The following is a 17327-nucleotide window of genomic DNA, read 5'->3' as shown; positions in this document are numbered from 1 at the left end:
ACAATAATCCACCAAAATGGCTGAAATTTGGCATTTGGTCTTCATTTAGGGTACTAAGCGTTGCATATAAAATTTGTCGGTATAGGTCCACATTTTGTTATAGCCCCCAAAGAACGGCACCACCCGATTTTCGGTAGTTTGAAGGTTTAAGACTCATTATTACACTGAAATAGCTGAAATTTGGTACTTAGACTTCGTTGTGGGTACAAAACTTTCCCCCAGAAATTTGTCGATATAGGTCCACGCCTTCATATAGCCCCCATAGAAGGCTACCTTCCGATTTTCGTTATTTTGAAGGTTGTGGCCACAATAATCCACCGAATAGCTAAAATTTGGCAACCAAAGTATATATTTTTCCCTACTGAGGATCAAAAATCAAGGAGATTTACGAATTATTCCCAGACTACGACATGCAGGTATCTGATTTTGTCGGAAACTGTAATCACTTCATTTCCAATTTTCATGTTTGGCCGGTAGGACCTAAAATTAGCGCACACTACTTTCACCTTACCCGCAAAAACAATTCGCGAGCATGTGTGCACGTTTAATTTGAGGCTCCCGTAGTCAAATAGCTATGTAGGCGTGGTCCCGTGATCCCATGCTCTGGGGCCTTATTTAGAAAGTATGACATCGTCCGCATACGATAATAAGAAGCCTCCCAGAGGAGGATCGGGCCTGTCGCTTACAAAAATGTTGTAGATCATGTCTGCGACTTGACAACCAATAGTCAACTTTTAGTTCAATATGTCTATCCTCTAGGAAACACGTCACCAATCTACTTGTTATGGATATGAAATCTAATGCCAGAGTCTTAAATTATTTCTTTCCGAAGTCCCTCACAATATACATATGTGGAATTTACGGTTAAGGCGTGTGTTGTTGGGTGCCCCATCTAACGCCAAATTTGTTATCTTTAAGGACTCTTTTGCTCTCGACCAGAACTCTTAATCGTTTTAATATTAACGATTCATATACTTTTTAGCTAGCTGAGAATAGTGATAGGGGCCGATAGTTATTATATTGATCAGGCTGTGAAACCCGTAAACAATCATGGAATTCTTCCATGCAGTAGAAAAATAATGCAAGTTGAAAGAAGTGAGCCAAGGCTATAGTCGGGTCGGGGCCGACTATGTGGTGTAGGTGTTGTAGGGTATAAGAATGGTGGGAAAAAGTCGAAGATTAACAGACCCGACATTTTTCAATGCGGATTTTTTGTCCGACCTGCTGGCAATTCCCTTGCAAATGCTGCTATAATTATAATTGTTCCACAAACATCCCAGATGGGACAAGGGAGACTTCTCTAATGATGCTGCGTTTGATAAAACCAGCTTCATTCCAACTTTAAACGTTCTCAACTGTACTATACTAGGGTGGTTTTAAAAAATGTCGAACTTTTTTAGGCGGCACCCCTCTTAAGTTTTTTTTTTTTTAGATTTTAAGATTGCCAAAGGTTGAGCACAATTGGAATATGTTAAATCTTGCCACTGGGCCTTAAAGTCTTCATAGGTATGGCGGCGCCTCCCGTTTAAAAAATCCGACATCGATTTTCCCTTTGTGTTAAAATCAGCCTAGTTCTCCACTCATATTTGATGTGCCCTTTTGCTCTCCGGCCTTTATGGCAATTTATATGGCAATTTAATAGCTTATTTAGCATTTATAATATGTTTAATATTTGCACTTATTTTCAAACAATACGGTTAACACCTGTAAAGCGTGTATACATATTTTAAAGCAAAATAAATACTAAATTTTCCCCATTCCTTTCTTTTTTCTAATTTCAGACAACAACATTTAAACTTGATAAAATGTAATATCCCACTCTACTGCTATCTGGAAGACTCAGCGTTATTTCCTGACATTTCATGAATTTCTAAATATTGGATATTGACCATGTTTTTAGGCAGCATAAGACAGCGACAACAACAACAAAATTTCAAAAGACAATATCAATTATTAAATCACAATCCTTATATACAACAACCACTGAAATTGGTGTTGGGTGACGAGTGTATTAAATAGCAGAGGACACAGCGATTAGAAACGCCAAAGAAAAAATCCATTTCTCCAAGATAACCTCAAATCCAAGAAAAATTAAAACCAAACAAAAGAACACAAAAACAAATAAAATCTATTAAACCACACAACAGCGAGAGCAGCAGAACCACGACGACAACAACGGGTTATTGGTAACATTTTGCCCAAAAGCATTCTCATGTTGACCAGGAATGTGGCCAAAAACAACGACACCAACAACATGTTGTTTAGCCATGCTTCTATGCCCGTATTATTGCTGTTCATGTCGCTGTTATCATTTTGTCAAGGATCTTTATTGCCGTTACAAAGTGATTTGAAACGTGAAGAGGTGCCCACAACAGCAGGCACCACCTCAGCCATAGCTGGCAGTGATAGTAGTGCTGTTGATAATGCTGCGAACAGTGGTGCTTCGGAAGCACGGGGAGTCATTGATTCAAATCTTAATTTGTTACCACGAGCAGCCACATTACTATTGGATGCTATGCAACCATCTGCGGCCACTGCTCAACTATATCCGGTGAATTTAACGCGTCAACATGAAGGAGATATATTTTGGACCAATGGTAAATAGTTGCGTTTTATTTGTGCGTTAAAAAAGAGCTGTTCCTTCGATGATGGTTTGAACAACTTTTTGATTTGTGTTTTTATTTTGTTTCTTTTCTTTTCAAGGTGTTACTTCATGCAATGTGGATACATGTGTGGGTCTATCAAGTGGCACGGCCTCTTGGCTATCGATGGGCGTTAACAAACTGGGTACGTATCGTCTTTCTTGATTGTCATTTGTCACAGAGGTGTCGAGGCAAATCGGTGTTTTTATGAATGCATTTTACGAGGTATGGGAAGGGAAAGTGTGCAAATAATTTTGGGATATATTTTTTGGAAAAGGCAATTGAAGCGACTTATAAAGATGGACTCTTATGGTACGAGGGAAAACCTTTGTTATATCTAAAGTCCTTCTGGTCTTCTATACAAATACCTTGCTCTTTTGATCTTTTTTAAAAAAGACCTACTGAGTTTTTTAACGACTTATTTTATAGAGTAGAACGAGACTTTTTTTAAAAGAACACTGTTTGGCTTTCAATTAAGAAAACTTCTATAAAGAAGTCCTACTTGTTTCCGCAAAGAAAATTTGATGGTATCTTATAAAGAAGGCATTAATGCCTTCAATAAGGAAGATTTGATGGACTTCTATAAAGACGACCTTCCGCTTAATGACAAGTCCTTTTGGTCTTCGATAAGAAGACCTTCTAGTATTCTATAAGCAGATCTTCTAGTCTCCTATAAAAATACCTTCTTGTCTTAAATGACCACCTTCTATGAGAAGAACTTTGGGTCTTCTATGAAAAGACCTTCCGGTCTTTTATGAGAAGACCTGCTGGTGTTCTATAAAGAAGACTTTCTGGTCTTCTATGAGAAGACCTTCTGGTCTTCTATAAGAAGACATTCTCGTCTTCTATAAGAATACCTTCTGGTCTTCTATAAGAAGAGCTTCTGGTCTTCTATAAGAAGACCTTCTAGTCTTCAGAGAGAAGACCTTCTGGTCTTCTATGAAAATACCTTCTGGTCTTCTTTGGAAGCCATTCTGGTCTTCTGTGATAAAACCGTCTGGTCTTCTGTAAAGAAGAACTTCTGGTCTTCTATAAAGAAGAACTTTGGTCTTCTATAAGGAAGACCTTCTGGTCTTCTATGAGAAGACACTGTGGTCTTCTATGAGAATACCCTGTGGTCTTCTGTGAGAAGACCGTCTGGTCTTCTATTAGAAGGCCGTCTGGGCTTCTGTAAAGAAGACTTTCTGATCTTCTATAAGAAGACCTTGTTGTGTTCTATGAAAAGACCTTCTGATCTTCTGTGAGAAGACCATCTGTGAGAAGACCTTCTTGTCTTCTATGAAAAGACCTTCTTGTCTTCTATGAGAGGACCTGCTGGTCTTCTTTGGGATGACCTGCTTGTCTTCTTTGGGAGCCATTCTGGTCTTCTATGAGAAAACCGTCTGGTCTTCTGTAAAAAAGAACTTCTGATCTTCTATAAGGAAGAAATTCTGGTCTTCTATAAGGAAGACCTTTTGGTCTTCTATGAGAAAACCCTGTGGTCTTCTGTGAGATGACCGTCTTGTCTTCCACGAGAAGGCCGCCTGGGATTCTACGAGAAGGCCGTCTGGGCTTCTGTAAAGAAGACCTTCTCGTCTTCTATAAGAAAATCTTCTGGTATTCTATAATAAGAGCTTCAAGTATTCTATAAGAAGACCTTCTAGTCTTCAATGAGAAGACCTTCTACTCTTCTATGAGAAGATCTTTCACTCTTCTATGAGAGGACCTTCTAGTCTTCTATGAATATACCTTCTGGTCTTCTATGAGAAGACCTGTTAGTCTTCTTTGGGAAGACCTGCTGGTCTTCTTTTTAAGCCATTCTGGTCTTCTGTGAGAAAACCGTCTGGTCTTCTGTAAAGAAGAACTCCTGGTCTTCTGTAAAGAAGAACTTCTGGTCTACTATAAGGAAGAACTTCTGGTCTTCTAGGAGAAGACCCTGTGGTCTTCTGTGAGAAAACCGTCTTTGAGAATACCATCTGTGAGAAGACCTTCTGGTCTTCTATAAGAAGACCTCCTGGCATTCTATAAAAAGTCATTCAGGTCTGGTCTTCAGTGAGAAGGCTTTCTGGTCTTCTATAAAGAAGACTTTCTGGTCTTCTATGAGAAGACCTTCTTTTCTTCTATGAAAAGACCTGCTGGTCTTTTATGAGCAGACCTGCTGGTCTTCTTTGAGAAGACATTTTGATCTTCTTTGGGAAGGCCTTCTGGTCTTCTATAAAATACCTTCTGGTCTCCTATGAGAAGACCTGCTGGTCTTCTTTGGGAAGAACTTCTGGTCTTCTTTGGGTACAGCTTCTGGTCTTCTATGAGAAGACCTCCTGGCATTCTATGAAAAGTAATACAGGTCTTCTATGAAAAGTCCGGCTGGTCTTCTATATAAAGACCTTATGGTCTCTTATGAGAAGACCGTCTGGTATTCTGGGAGAAGACCTTCTTGCCTTCTATGAGGAGACCCCCTGGCATTCTATGAAAAGTCATTCAGTTCTTCTATGAAAAGACCTGCTGGTCTTCTGTGAGAAGACATTCTGGTCTTCTATAAAGAAGACCTTCTGGTTTTCTATAAGAAGACTTTTTTCTTCTATGAAAAGACCTTCTGGTCTTCTATAAGCAGACCTGCGGGTCTTCTTTGAGAGGAACTTTTGGTATTCTTTGGGCTTTCTGATCTTCTATGAGAAGACCTTTTGGTCATCTGTAAAGAAGAACTTCTGGTTTTCCATAAAGAAGACCTTCTGGTCTTCTATGAAAAGACTTTCTGGTATTTTGTAAGAGGACCTTCTGGTCTTCTATGAGAAGACCTTCTGGTTTTCTACGAGAAATCCTGCTGGTCTTCTTTGGGAAGACCTTCTGGTCTTCTTTGGGGAGACCTTCTGGTGTTCTTTGGGAAGAACTCCTGGTCTTCTGTAAAGAAGACTTTCTGGTCTTCTATGAGAAGATCTTCTTTTGTTTTATGAAAAGACCTTCTGATCTTCTGTGAGAAGACCTACTGGTCTTCTATGAAAAGACCTTCTGGTCTCCGGTCTTCTACAGAGAAGACCTTCAGGTATTCTATACACAAGACGTTCTGATATGCTATCAATTCTTTCATGAAGAGGTCTTTTCGATTTCCTATGAGAAAATCTTCTGGTTTTCTACAAAGAAAACTTTAAGGTCAAGTATGAAGGTCATTGAAGAAAAGATATTCTGGTCCTTTTACCATCTGGTCCGTATGTATTCTATAAAAATCCTCCAAGTAGTCTATGAATTGACTTTCTGCTCTTTTAGAGAATAAGTTTTGATCATATATATAGAAGGCATTGTGGTCTTCTATAAAAGTGATCTCCTATGAGGTCATCTTCTGATCTGTTATTAACAAAGCTTGTGTGTCTTATATAATGAAGATTTTCCGGTCTTCTATAAAGGATATTTTCCGGTCTTCCATTTCTAGTGTAGTCTTGTACTAGGTTTTTTTGTGAACTCCCTTGTATAAGTCACAAATTTCCCAATTATACCTCGTATCACGCCTCATTATCTCTTTAAAGGGAAACAAATAATATAAAAAAACATTTTATTAAAACGTTGATTTGTTTATTGTTGTTTTGTTTTTGTTTTTCTTTTATTTCGCCTGCAGGTTCATTGGCAGATATCGTTAACGGCGGCAGTGGCGTTGACAGTAAATCACATTTAGAATTATTGACACGTCAAAGGCACAAGCTAAACATCAAGTCGTCATTGCCTCTGTCTCCGCCAATTGCTACGCTGACAAACGGTCATGGCAATGGGGAAAGTTGCCAATGTCGATGTTTGCCATACCTTACAACGTATCGTGAAGATCTCGGCATTTGTGTTGACGATATACACGGTAAGTACAACAACAGCAACAAAAACATCAAAACAAACAACCATCATAAACAAAGTGTTAACCACCATCACTGCGACCAGAAAAAAGTAACGTCAATAAATGGCAACTTGCAAGGAAAATAAGAAGAAGAAAGAAATGGAAATGCATTCAAACTAAATGAAAGACAAAGCGAAGCAACAAACACTCGCCTCGTCTTATGCGTAGACTTATGGTAGCAATAATGCAACAAGTTTGTTGCTTTGGTTTTTCGTTTTTTATAGTCAACCAACCAAATGACGGCATTACAAAGAAGACGAAAAAAATGAAAAAAAAAACAAACGCCTATTGCATAGAAGTACTGCTTAGCTTTACAATTGTATATCTCTTTAGCTACTGGTATTTGTTTGTCTTTAATGAAGCAGAAAATAATTTGTTTTCAGCGCTTTTTCCAATTCCTTAAAAGGCTGAGGCTAGAGACAATTTTCTAATTGCAGTCTTTTAATGCAGTTGGTGAGCTTTAACTTGTTCAGTGGTTTGGTTGACTGGCTTTCAACAAGTTGACCATATCATAAACATACAGCTTTGATTTGGTTTACCCACCAGCCAACCAACCAACCGTCCATAATCAATGGCCATTAAACGGGGCTATTTACCCACCAAAGAGATATTGAAGACAAAGCAACACTCAGCGGTGTGTTTTCTGTTTGCCCGTCTGCTGAGTTGAAACATGCAATCATTTCTGGAGTTTTGATCTATTGAGAATAGCCAGTGAATGCTTGAGGGGATTTTATGGCGCTAAACCAAAAGACACCCGTTTGAAGTTCATGCAAGTGTGGCTTTTGCCTTGTCTTTGGTAGCCCATTGAAAGAATAATGTAGATGATTTGCATAAAAAGGGCTTCCAGTTGAATTGGAAAATTGCAACGCTTGCAATTGAATTGAATTGCTAAATTATGGTTTATATTTGGTGCGGCGCCCTGAGCACGTTAAATGGATGTTATTGTTGTTGTTTTTTGCCTGTCTATACATTGTATTACAACATAATATTGTTGTTCTGAATTAAAGCGTGTCCTACAAAAAGCCACATGGTGGATTTGCTTTTTTTGATGGAACAAAATGCACAACGGAGGATGTCTTCGGTACCATTAAAATATGCAATCACTCATTCACTTATTGGAATAATAAAAGTCATGGGCATTGGTTTCTTACTGAATGACCCTTAGAAAAATCATCGTTTTAAGGAACGTGATCTGCAAATTTGCCCATGGAATGTCCAAAATCTTTATAGGGAAGTTACACTTTATGCCCTGGCGGATGTAGTTGAATAACACAAAACCGACAATAATAATAATTTTTCCACTAACATCCCAGAGGGGACGAGGGAGACTTCTCTCATATCAATGACTGCACCCTGATTCATACTGGCTCAATGATATGGGACCTACATGGCTCAAATACTCAGGAAATGTCGACAACATTACTGAGGGGAATTTTACCACCGTTAAAAATGTAATGTTGTCTGGAGATTTAGCGTGCAAGGCGAGTGTGCATTAGCCCGGGGCGATTTGAAAACCTTTAAGGGCACGTCGAGTTTCTGATTCCTGGGATTGCACTGAGCAAAAAAGTCTACGGTGAAAATCTAGCCTCCCGATTTTGACCTTTGACTTTTTTATCCAAGTTGTTTTTGAATATTTTGGCACATAATAGGCAATCCATTGAGATTTTCGATCAAGACAATTGAAGCCAAAACAAAAATTAAAAACTTTCTAGTACATCGCAAAAGCATTGGAAGGCTCCTTCAAACAGTTTTGGCCTTGAGACAGTGCAAATTTTTCGGAAAATATCGACAAATGACAATGTGCTGCGAAAGTTGACCAGAAAATATTCAAGCGTGTTAAAGCAAAAATTCTATCATGTTGGGATTCATGGATAACGAAAATACCTTTGGTTCCTTTAGGTCATTTATTTTTATTTATTTATTTAAATATTTATTACAATTAAAAATTATAATAAACTTATAGCTAAAAGCACTAGCGACTACGGCTATCGGCTTTATTTAGATTTAAATTAAGTAGATTAAATTAGGCGTTTAATATACAAAATCGTGATATATAAAAAACTAGATTTTATAATGGAGATTTGGTGATGTTCTGGTGTGATGGATTTTTCAGTGTTTCCAATGCATTGACAGGTGAAAAGCACATTGATCGAAGGTTATGAAGGGCTGAACATTCGACGATTAGATGATGAGTCGATAAGGGGGAAATTCTGCAATAACTACATATTGGTGGTGATTCTTTCTTGAAAAGGTGTGAATGCGTTAAGCAGCTATGCGATAATCTCAATCGTGTATAGCATTTATTTTGATGAATATTCGTGGTTGACGACAACAACAGTGGTTTTCTGTTGGGATTGATTTCTTTGTAAATATGGCTGTGTTCCGCCCAAAGTTTTTCTGTTTCGGTGTCAATTAGATGATTAGCAGCTTTTATAATATTTTTTTCGTAGATGGAATAAAAGTATAGGCAGGAAATCTCTGAGGAATACTTTTGGCAACTGAGTCTGCGGCTTCGTTTCCAGGTATACCAACATGACTGGGTATCCACATCAGCTTTATTTTTGATTTGGTGTTAAACATTTCTTGTTGGATCGATGTAATGATTTCATTCCTGTTCCAGCAATTGGTACAGGAAGTGTAGACCGATCGGCTGTCAGTACAAATAAGAATTTTGAGACGCTGTGTTTTGGATAATTCTACAGCTTTTAAAACAGCAATGGCTTCTGCGTCAAATATAGATCCATCATGTGGAAGTAGTCCAATCCTTTGGGTCACTTCGTTTATATACACTTTCATACGGGCAAAATTTGCCTCATCGAAATAATGGTTTTAGACCCCAAGTTTGTTTCACTAAATCCGTTTCAGACAATTTGGAGTTGATTTAGTCATGTTCTTCCGTCTGTCTCTTTGGCTGGCTGTAGCGCACGATAACTCTCGAACGGATCAACTGATTCGGTCCAAAATTTGGCTTTCGTAATAATTTGTACTTTGTTTTGGGAAGATGGGATATATCGGTGCACTTCTTCCGGTACCTCCCCCACAAAAGTTCGAAAATGTTCGGAAAAGTTGTGCGCACGATAACTCTTGAAGGGAGTAACTGATTTGGTACTTTGATCATCGTGAAATTTCTACCTGCCTTGTCCTGTTTGAGTCCTCGGTTAATTTGTGTGGAAATGGCGTGCAACGCTGTTGCAGCGCTGCGCTGCTTACAAGAACCATGCTGATGATCGGCAAATGCATAGATATTTCTGATGCTGCAGAGAAGTAAAGCCCCAAGAGTCTTTGCATGGTTCAGTAGGGTTGCCACGACGAAGTTCATCACGCTCATTTTCTATTTCCAACCCCTCTGCTGGGAAATTGTCTCACTTCGGGTAGCAACAGATAACTGCATCGTCTGCAGCTGTAATGATACCGCTCTGTCATTACGTAGAACCATGTACGGATTATTAGAGCCAGGCTGAAACGAAATATGTGTATGGAAAAGACTAGTGCAACAGGAAATCTAATATTCCCCACTTTTCACTTTTGTTGCGTTCCTTCCTCAGTACGTTGTAACGATCACAGTGGTGTAAGCTGCAGTTGTTGTTGAGCTTGGTTTCCTGCTACGCCCGAACGTGATATTCTTCCCACTCATAAATTCCACTATTTCCTCAATTTTACATAGGAGTCCATTGCAATTACTTTGCAAAAACAAGTAAAAAAGTATCAGTCGACTTGGCCGACAGAGATATACCCTCAGCCTGTGTATATTGAAACAATTTTTTCCCAAAAAAACGCATGTATTTAGGGAATTTTGGGCGTTTGAACTGACAAAAATGTTGATTAGGATTAGAGATCAAAAGTTTTGCGGAGGAGATACTAAAAAGAATGGATCTCCAGCCACTACATATGGTACCATAGGGGTTTTTTACAACTTCAGGGATGTTTGCTCAAGAAGTATGGACTTGCCCCTGAAACAACTTTTACCATCGCAATTGAGGCAGCGAATGCAAGATGCTTCAACAAAAATCAAAGTGATTCGAAAGCAGGTCTTAAAGTGAACATGTATCCGAAATTTTGTGTGGGAGGTACCGGATGGAGTGGACAAATATAGTCCATATTTGAACCTGATCTATATCTGGTAGATATATTAAGATGTGTAAAGTATGGTCCAATTCGGCCACTCTCTTCAAGAGTTATCGTACGCACAATTTTACCGAACATTTTTGAACTTTTGTGGGGGAGGTACCTGAAGGAGTGGACCGATATGGCTTATCTTCGAACTTAAACTATGTTTGGACAAAATATTACTAAGACCAAACTTTGGACCGAATCGGCAGACCTGTTCGAGAGTTATTTTGCCCTCCAACCTCCTCACACGGTGTCATAGGGGTTTTTTGCAACTTTCAGGCCATTATTTCGATGAGGCACATTTTGCCCGTATGAAAGTGTATATACCCTTCATAGCCTAAAGGCTGAGGGTATAATTATGCATTTCCAGGGATTGAAACAGCGATTACTTGTGTTAAGTGCTGCGTGTGAGGTTGCTTTGGGGAACAATGCGGGTGATAATGATGACTCAATAGGTGCTGTATTTCGCAGCATGCTGCTCCCAACACAGAAACAATATGTACACTAAGATGGCAGCCGCTGGCCGGACCGCTGATGTAGTATAGTTCCGGATCAATCCGGTATTCAAGAACCCGCCGGTTCTCCAGTGGATTTATACCACAATAACTACTTCTATATACCTCCTTTTTTATCAGTGTTCGAAAGAACACTATGGTACCGCACCACTGACGGATAAGTGCACTAAGATAACGTACCGCTCCGGAACACAAACACTAAAAAATATTTTAGTGATACTGTACCGGAGCACAACGATAATCGTAGTGTACCGCATGCCGGAGCACTAAATATTTTACTGTTCCGACTGCAGGATCACTAAAAACGGTAGTGTAGCACGTGTCGGAACACAAAAAAAAAAAACAAACAAACATATTATGTTTTCCGAGGAAAATGATATATTTGTTTAGATTTGTTTAAATAAAAATTAAGATAAACCGTTAATTCCACTCACGCTTAAATTAGTTAAAAACGTTGCGAACTTTGGTCGAAAATATGAAACAAAATATTTAGTTGTTGTGGAATGAAGCACTAAAAATCGTAGTGTTCCGACCGGCGGACACTAAAAATCGTTATTCACCAAGTGTCCAAACACCCATGAGTTTATTATGATTTGCGAGGAAAAATATGTATTTTTTTTTTTTTTTTTTTGAATAAGTACAATTTAAGGAATAACAAGTAAAACAGTATCAGTCGACTTTGCATCTACGGACAGTTCGAATGTATATAGGGTATTTTCAAAACCCTGGATTGGTATTAAAGGTCAAATGTGTTGCGGAGGAGGTACTTAAAGGAATGGACTGGCATAGTCCATTACGAAAAAGGAACGAAGGCCACATTTTGGACCAAATCGGTTGATTAGTTCGAGAGTTATCGTGTTCTCCACCCACTACATATGGTGTCATAGGGGTTTTTACAACTTTCGGGCTATTTTCTCAAGAAGTATGGATATGACCCTGAAAAAAACTTTACCGTCTTAATTGAGGCAGTGAATGCAAGTTGCTTCAACAGAAATCAAGGTGATTCGAACCTAAAATAATTTTGGACAAAATATTACGAAGGCCAAATTTTGAACCGAATCGGAAGATCCGTTTTACAGTTATCTTGCACTCCAACCACCACACACGGTATCTTAGCGGTTTTTTGCACCATTCAGGCTATTTACTCAGGAAGTATGAACTTGCCCCTGATGAGGACCCTTGTTTGGGCACAATATTACGAAAGCCAAATTTTGGACCAAATCGGATCACCCGTTCGAGAGTTAACGTGCGCACCAGCCAGCCAGACAGACAAACGGACGGACATTGCTAAATCGACTCCAAATTGTCTGAAACGGATTTCGTCCAAACATAATTCGGGTCTAAAACCATTATTTCTATGAGGCACATTTTGTCCGTATGAAAGTGTATATACCCTCGTTAGCATAAATGCTGAGGGTATAAAAATTAGTAGAAAATGTGAAAAACTTTTTATTTGGTTGTTGGACAATGACGCACTACAATTTTTAGTGTTCCCCATGCGGCACCAAACGTTTTTATGGTACCAAAATGTGGTACACTACGATTTTCATTGTGCTCCGGTATAGTATCACTAAAATATTTTTTAGTGTTTTTGTTCCCAAAAATAAGTACTTTAGAGATACTGTACAGGGAGAGGTACACTATGTTAGTGTACTGTTTATTTGCGAACCCTGGTTTTTATACCCTCCACCATATTCTGGAGGTTATATCCTCCACCATATTATGGAGATTGTATCCTCCACCATATTATGGAGGTTATATCCTCCACCATTTTGTATTTTGAAGATTATGTCCTCAATATTCCGTATAAATGGCTGAAATTTGGTCCTTAGTGTTTGTTGCCCTCAGAAATTTGTGGGTACGGGTCTCCGATTTCATGTAGCCGCCATAGAACGGTACCTCACGATTTTTGGTATTTTTAAGTTTGTGGCCCCAACAACCCACCGAAGTGGCGGAAATGTGGTATTTAGTCTACGATGCAGGTAAAAACCCTTCCGATTGAAATCCGTCTGTATAGGTACACGTTTCGATGTAGGCTAGCCACATTGTTTTACCGAAATGGCTGAAATTTGGTATTTAGCCTTCTTCACAAACGAAAGGAAACTAATTGTTCCTATTTACTGCAATACAACTCATGGTGGAGGGGATAACAAGTTCGGCCCGACCGAACTTAACGCCGATCTTACTTGTTTTTATACCCTACACCACCCTGTGGTTATGGTATTATGTGTAAGTGCATTTGTATGTAACATGCCTAAGGAAAAGAGATAGACCCATAGTTTCTTCTAGGGATATGCATAGAATCACTTTCTGAGTCGATTTATGCATGTTCGTCCGTCCGTTCGCAACGTACAGGTCGCATTTATTGTTCGATTTGGCTGAAAATTGGGGAAGATCATTTTATTAGCCTAATGAAGAACGCTGTTGCTTTTGGATATAGCTCCCATATAAATTTTCGGCCGATTTTTGGTATTTGGTGCACGAAAGACGTTATATATGTCCGATCTCAATAAAATTTGGAATGTGTGACGGAATTTAGTCTAGAAATAAGTGTGCCAAATTATATCAAAATCGGTTCAGATTTGGATATAGCTCCCATAAATATTTTTGGCCGATTTGAGGTATTTGATGCACCAAACACGCTGTATCTGTCCAATTTTGATGAAATTTGGAATGTGTATATATATATATATGTATGTACAGCGACAATTTCAAGAACGGTAAAATAATTCCACTTTGACCCCATTTATAAAATTATTTACACCTGATTTAAGCATTTTACTCGGAAATCGGCCTTTTCCTCGACCAATATTACGTTTGCAACGACTTTTGTACGTACTGATTAAATCAAAGACTCCACTTAAGCTGCGGCAATTTCGAGGCGCTGTTCTCGAAATTGTCGCATGGTCAAATCCAAAATGGGTTGCCACACTTTGCTTAATTTTTTATAGCATCCATCAACCACTTTCAGCGCCGACGCTAAATAATTTATCGGCGTCAACTTTAAGTCAATCCGCCATTGGTTTAATTTTAAAAATCATTTGACGGCAAATGTAGACAAAATAGTAACATTAAAAAATTGAATTAAATTTGCAATTCCAACATGTCTTTTTAATATACCGTGCTAACTTAGAATTCAATGTTGTTGTTGGTTGTAGGCCCATACTTGTGCATATCAAAATGAGTGTCTCGACGAACTGAGTCGACTTGGCTACGAGTGTCCGTCCGTATGTCCCTCAAAACCCTGTAGACACGTTACAGGTCGCACTTTTGATCGTATCACCACGAAATTTAGGGGGTTGATGGATCCCGGAGGGGAAGAAGCCTATTGATTTTGGTTATGGTCGGATAATATTCAGGTGTCGGAATGGGCAAACAAATTATGTGGAGAAAAATTCAACAGTTTTTCTTAAGTGAATATATCCACTTCTAACAGGTGTGTCGTCTTCTATTTAATAGAAGACAGTATGTGTGGCCTCCAATGAATCTTACTTTAGATAAACAACTTACATGTGCCGCCTTCCATTCTATGGAAGACTACAAGTGTCGTCTTCCAGCCTAAGGAAGACAACATGTGTCGTGTTCCATTCTAAAAAGACAACCTACCTGTGTCGTCTTTCATTCTAAGGAAGACGACATGTGGCGTCTACCGTTCTATGGAAGACTGTAGAAGCACCCTTTCTATCATAAAAGGTCAAAAGACGCACCCCTTTTATCAGAAAAGGTCAAAAGAAGCACCCTACTTATCACAAAAGGTCAAAGGAAGCATTTTTATAGAAAAGGTCACTTTATTTCAGAAAGGGTCAATAGAATCGCCTTTCTTTCAGATAGTGTATATACAAGCAGCTTTTCTTTCAGAAAGTGTCAATACAAGCACTCTTTCTTTCAGAAAGTGTCTACAGAAGCAACCTTTCTTTCAGGAAGTGTCTATACAAGCAACCTTTTTTTCAGAAAGTGTCTGTCGAAGCAACCTTTCTTTCAGGAAATGTCTATACAAGCAACCTTTCTTCCAGAAAGTGTCTATAGAAGTAACCTTCTTTCAGAAAATGTCTATAGAAGCAACATTTCTTTCAGAAAGTGTCTATAGAAGCAACCTTTCTTTCAGAAAGTGTCTATAGAAGCAATCTTTCTTTCAGAAAGTGTCTATAGAAGCAACCTTTCTTTCTGAAAGTGTCTATAGAAGCAACCTTTCTTTCAGAAAGTGTCTATAAAAGCAACCTTTCTTTCAGAAAGTGTCTATAGAAGCACCCCTTCCTTTAGAAAATGACTATAGAAGCCCCCTTTCCTTTAGAAAAGGACTATAGAAGCACCTTTTCCTTTAGAAAAGGACTATAGAAGCACCCTTTCTTTCAGAAAGTGCCTATACAAGCATCCTTTGCTTCAGAAAGGGACTATAGAAGCACCCTTTCTTTCAGGAAGGGTCTATAGACGCACTCTTTCTTTAAGAAAGGAACTATAGAAGCAACCTTTCTTTTAGAAAGTGTCTATTGAAGCATCCTTTCTTTCAGAAAGGGTCTAAAGAAGCACCTTTTCTTTCAGGAAACGTCTATAGAAGAACCCTTTCTTTCAGAAAGGGACTATAGAAACACGCTTTCTTTCCGAAAGGGACTATAGAAGCGCCCTTTCTTTCACCAAGGGACTGTAGAAGCACCCTTTGTTTCAGAAACGGACTATAGAATCATCATTTATTTCAGAAAGGGACTATACAAGCCCCCTTTTTTCTGTTTCAAAAACCGACTAAGAAGCATCCATTATTTCAGAAAGGGACAATACTGAAAGGGGGCTTTTCTTTCTGGAAGGAACAATAGAAGCACCCTTCCTTTCAGATAGGGACTATAGCAGCACCATTTCCTTCAGAAAGGGGCTACAGAAGCATTCTTTCTTTCAGAAATGGACTATCGAAGCACCCTTTCTTTCATAAAGTGTCCATAGAAGCATCCTTTCCTTCAGAAAGGGACTATAGAAGAAGCCTTTCGTTCAGAAAGAGACTGTAGAAACACCCTTTCCTTCAGAAAGGGGCTATAGAAGCACCATTTCCTTCAGAAAGGGGCTATAGAAGCACCCTTTCGTTCAGAAAGGGACTGTAGAAACACCCTTTCCTTCAGAAAGGGGCTATAGAAGCACCATTTCCTTCAGAAAGGGACTATAAAAGCGCCCTTTCGTTCAGAAAGATACTATAGAAGCTCCCTTTCTTCCAGAAAGTTGCTATAGAACTATCCTTTCTTTCAGAAAGTGTCTACAGAGGCATACTTTCTTTCAGAAAATGTGTCTATAGAAGCATCTTTTCTTTCAGAAAGTGTCTATAGAAGCATCCTTTGTTTCAGAAAGTGTCTACAGAAGCAACCTTTCTTTCAGAAAGTGACTATAGAAACACCCTTTCTTTCCGAAAGGGACTATAGAGGCACCCTTTCTTTCAGAAACGGACTATAGAAGCATCATTTATTTCAGAATGGGACTGCAGAAGCACCCTTTGTTTCAAAAACCGACTAAGAAGCATCCATTATTCCAGAAAGGGACTATAGAAGCCCTCTTTCTTTCTGGAAGGGACTATAGAAGCACCCTTTCTTACAGATAGGGACTATAGCAGAACCCTTTCTTTCAGATAGGGACTATAGCAGCACCCTTTCTTTCTGATATGGACTATAGCAGCACCCTTTCTTTCTGATAGGAACTATAGCAGAAGCCCTCTCTTTTTCTGAAAGAAACTATGGAAGCACCCTTTCTTTCAGATAGGGACTATAGCAGAACCCTTTCTTTCAGATAGGGACTATAGCAGCACCCTTTCTTTCTGATAGGGATTATAGCAGCACCCTTTTATTTTATTTCAGAAAGGGACTATAGAAGCCCCCTTTCTTTCTGAAAGGGACTGCAGAAGCACCCTTTGTTTCAAAAACCAACAATAGAAGCATCATTTAATTCAGAAAGGGACTATAGAAGCCCCCTTTCTTTCTGAAAGGGACTATAGAAGCCTCCTTTCTTTCTGAAAGGGACTATAGAAGACCCCTTTCTTTTTGAAAGGAACAACAGATGCACCCTTTCTTTCAGATTGGACTATACCAGCACCCTTTCTTTCTGATAGGGACTATAGCAGCACCCTTTCTTTCAGAAAGTGCCTATAGAAGCACAGTTTCTTTCAGAAAGTGTCTATAGAAGCATCCTTTCTTTCAGAAAGGGACTACAGAAGCATCCTTTTTTTTCAGAATGGGA

The 17327-nt window shown here is 38.9% G+C and overlaps 1 protein-coding gene across 1 annotated transcript in view; it reads left to right on the top strand.

The window, feature by feature from the left end:
* Window positions 1-17327, top strand: part of sha (shavenoid) — a 136467-nt gene that overhangs the window by 56038 nt on the left and 63102 nt on the right. The window contains exons 2-4 of the mRNA XM_073988547.1: window positions 1782-2597; window positions 2704-2787; window positions 6229-6459. Of these exons, the coding sequence (XP_073844648.1) occupies window positions 2213-2597; window positions 2704-2787; window positions 6229-6459 (700 nt within the window). The 5' untranslated portion in view covers window positions 1782-2212. The remainder of the gene's footprint in view (window positions 1-1781; window positions 2598-2703; window positions 2788-6228; window positions 6460-17327) is intronic.

This window comes from Musca autumnalis, unplaced genomic scaffold, assembly GCF_047663935.1.
Source record: "Musca autumnalis isolate F117 unplaced genomic scaffold, ASM4766393v1 scaffold_5, whole genome shotgun sequence".
NCBI lineage: Eukaryota > Metazoa > Arthropoda > Insecta > Diptera > Muscidae > Musca > Musca autumnalis.
The sequence above is the reverse complement of the archived record's forward strand: the minus strand, read 5'-3'. Positions and strand labels throughout refer to the sequence as shown.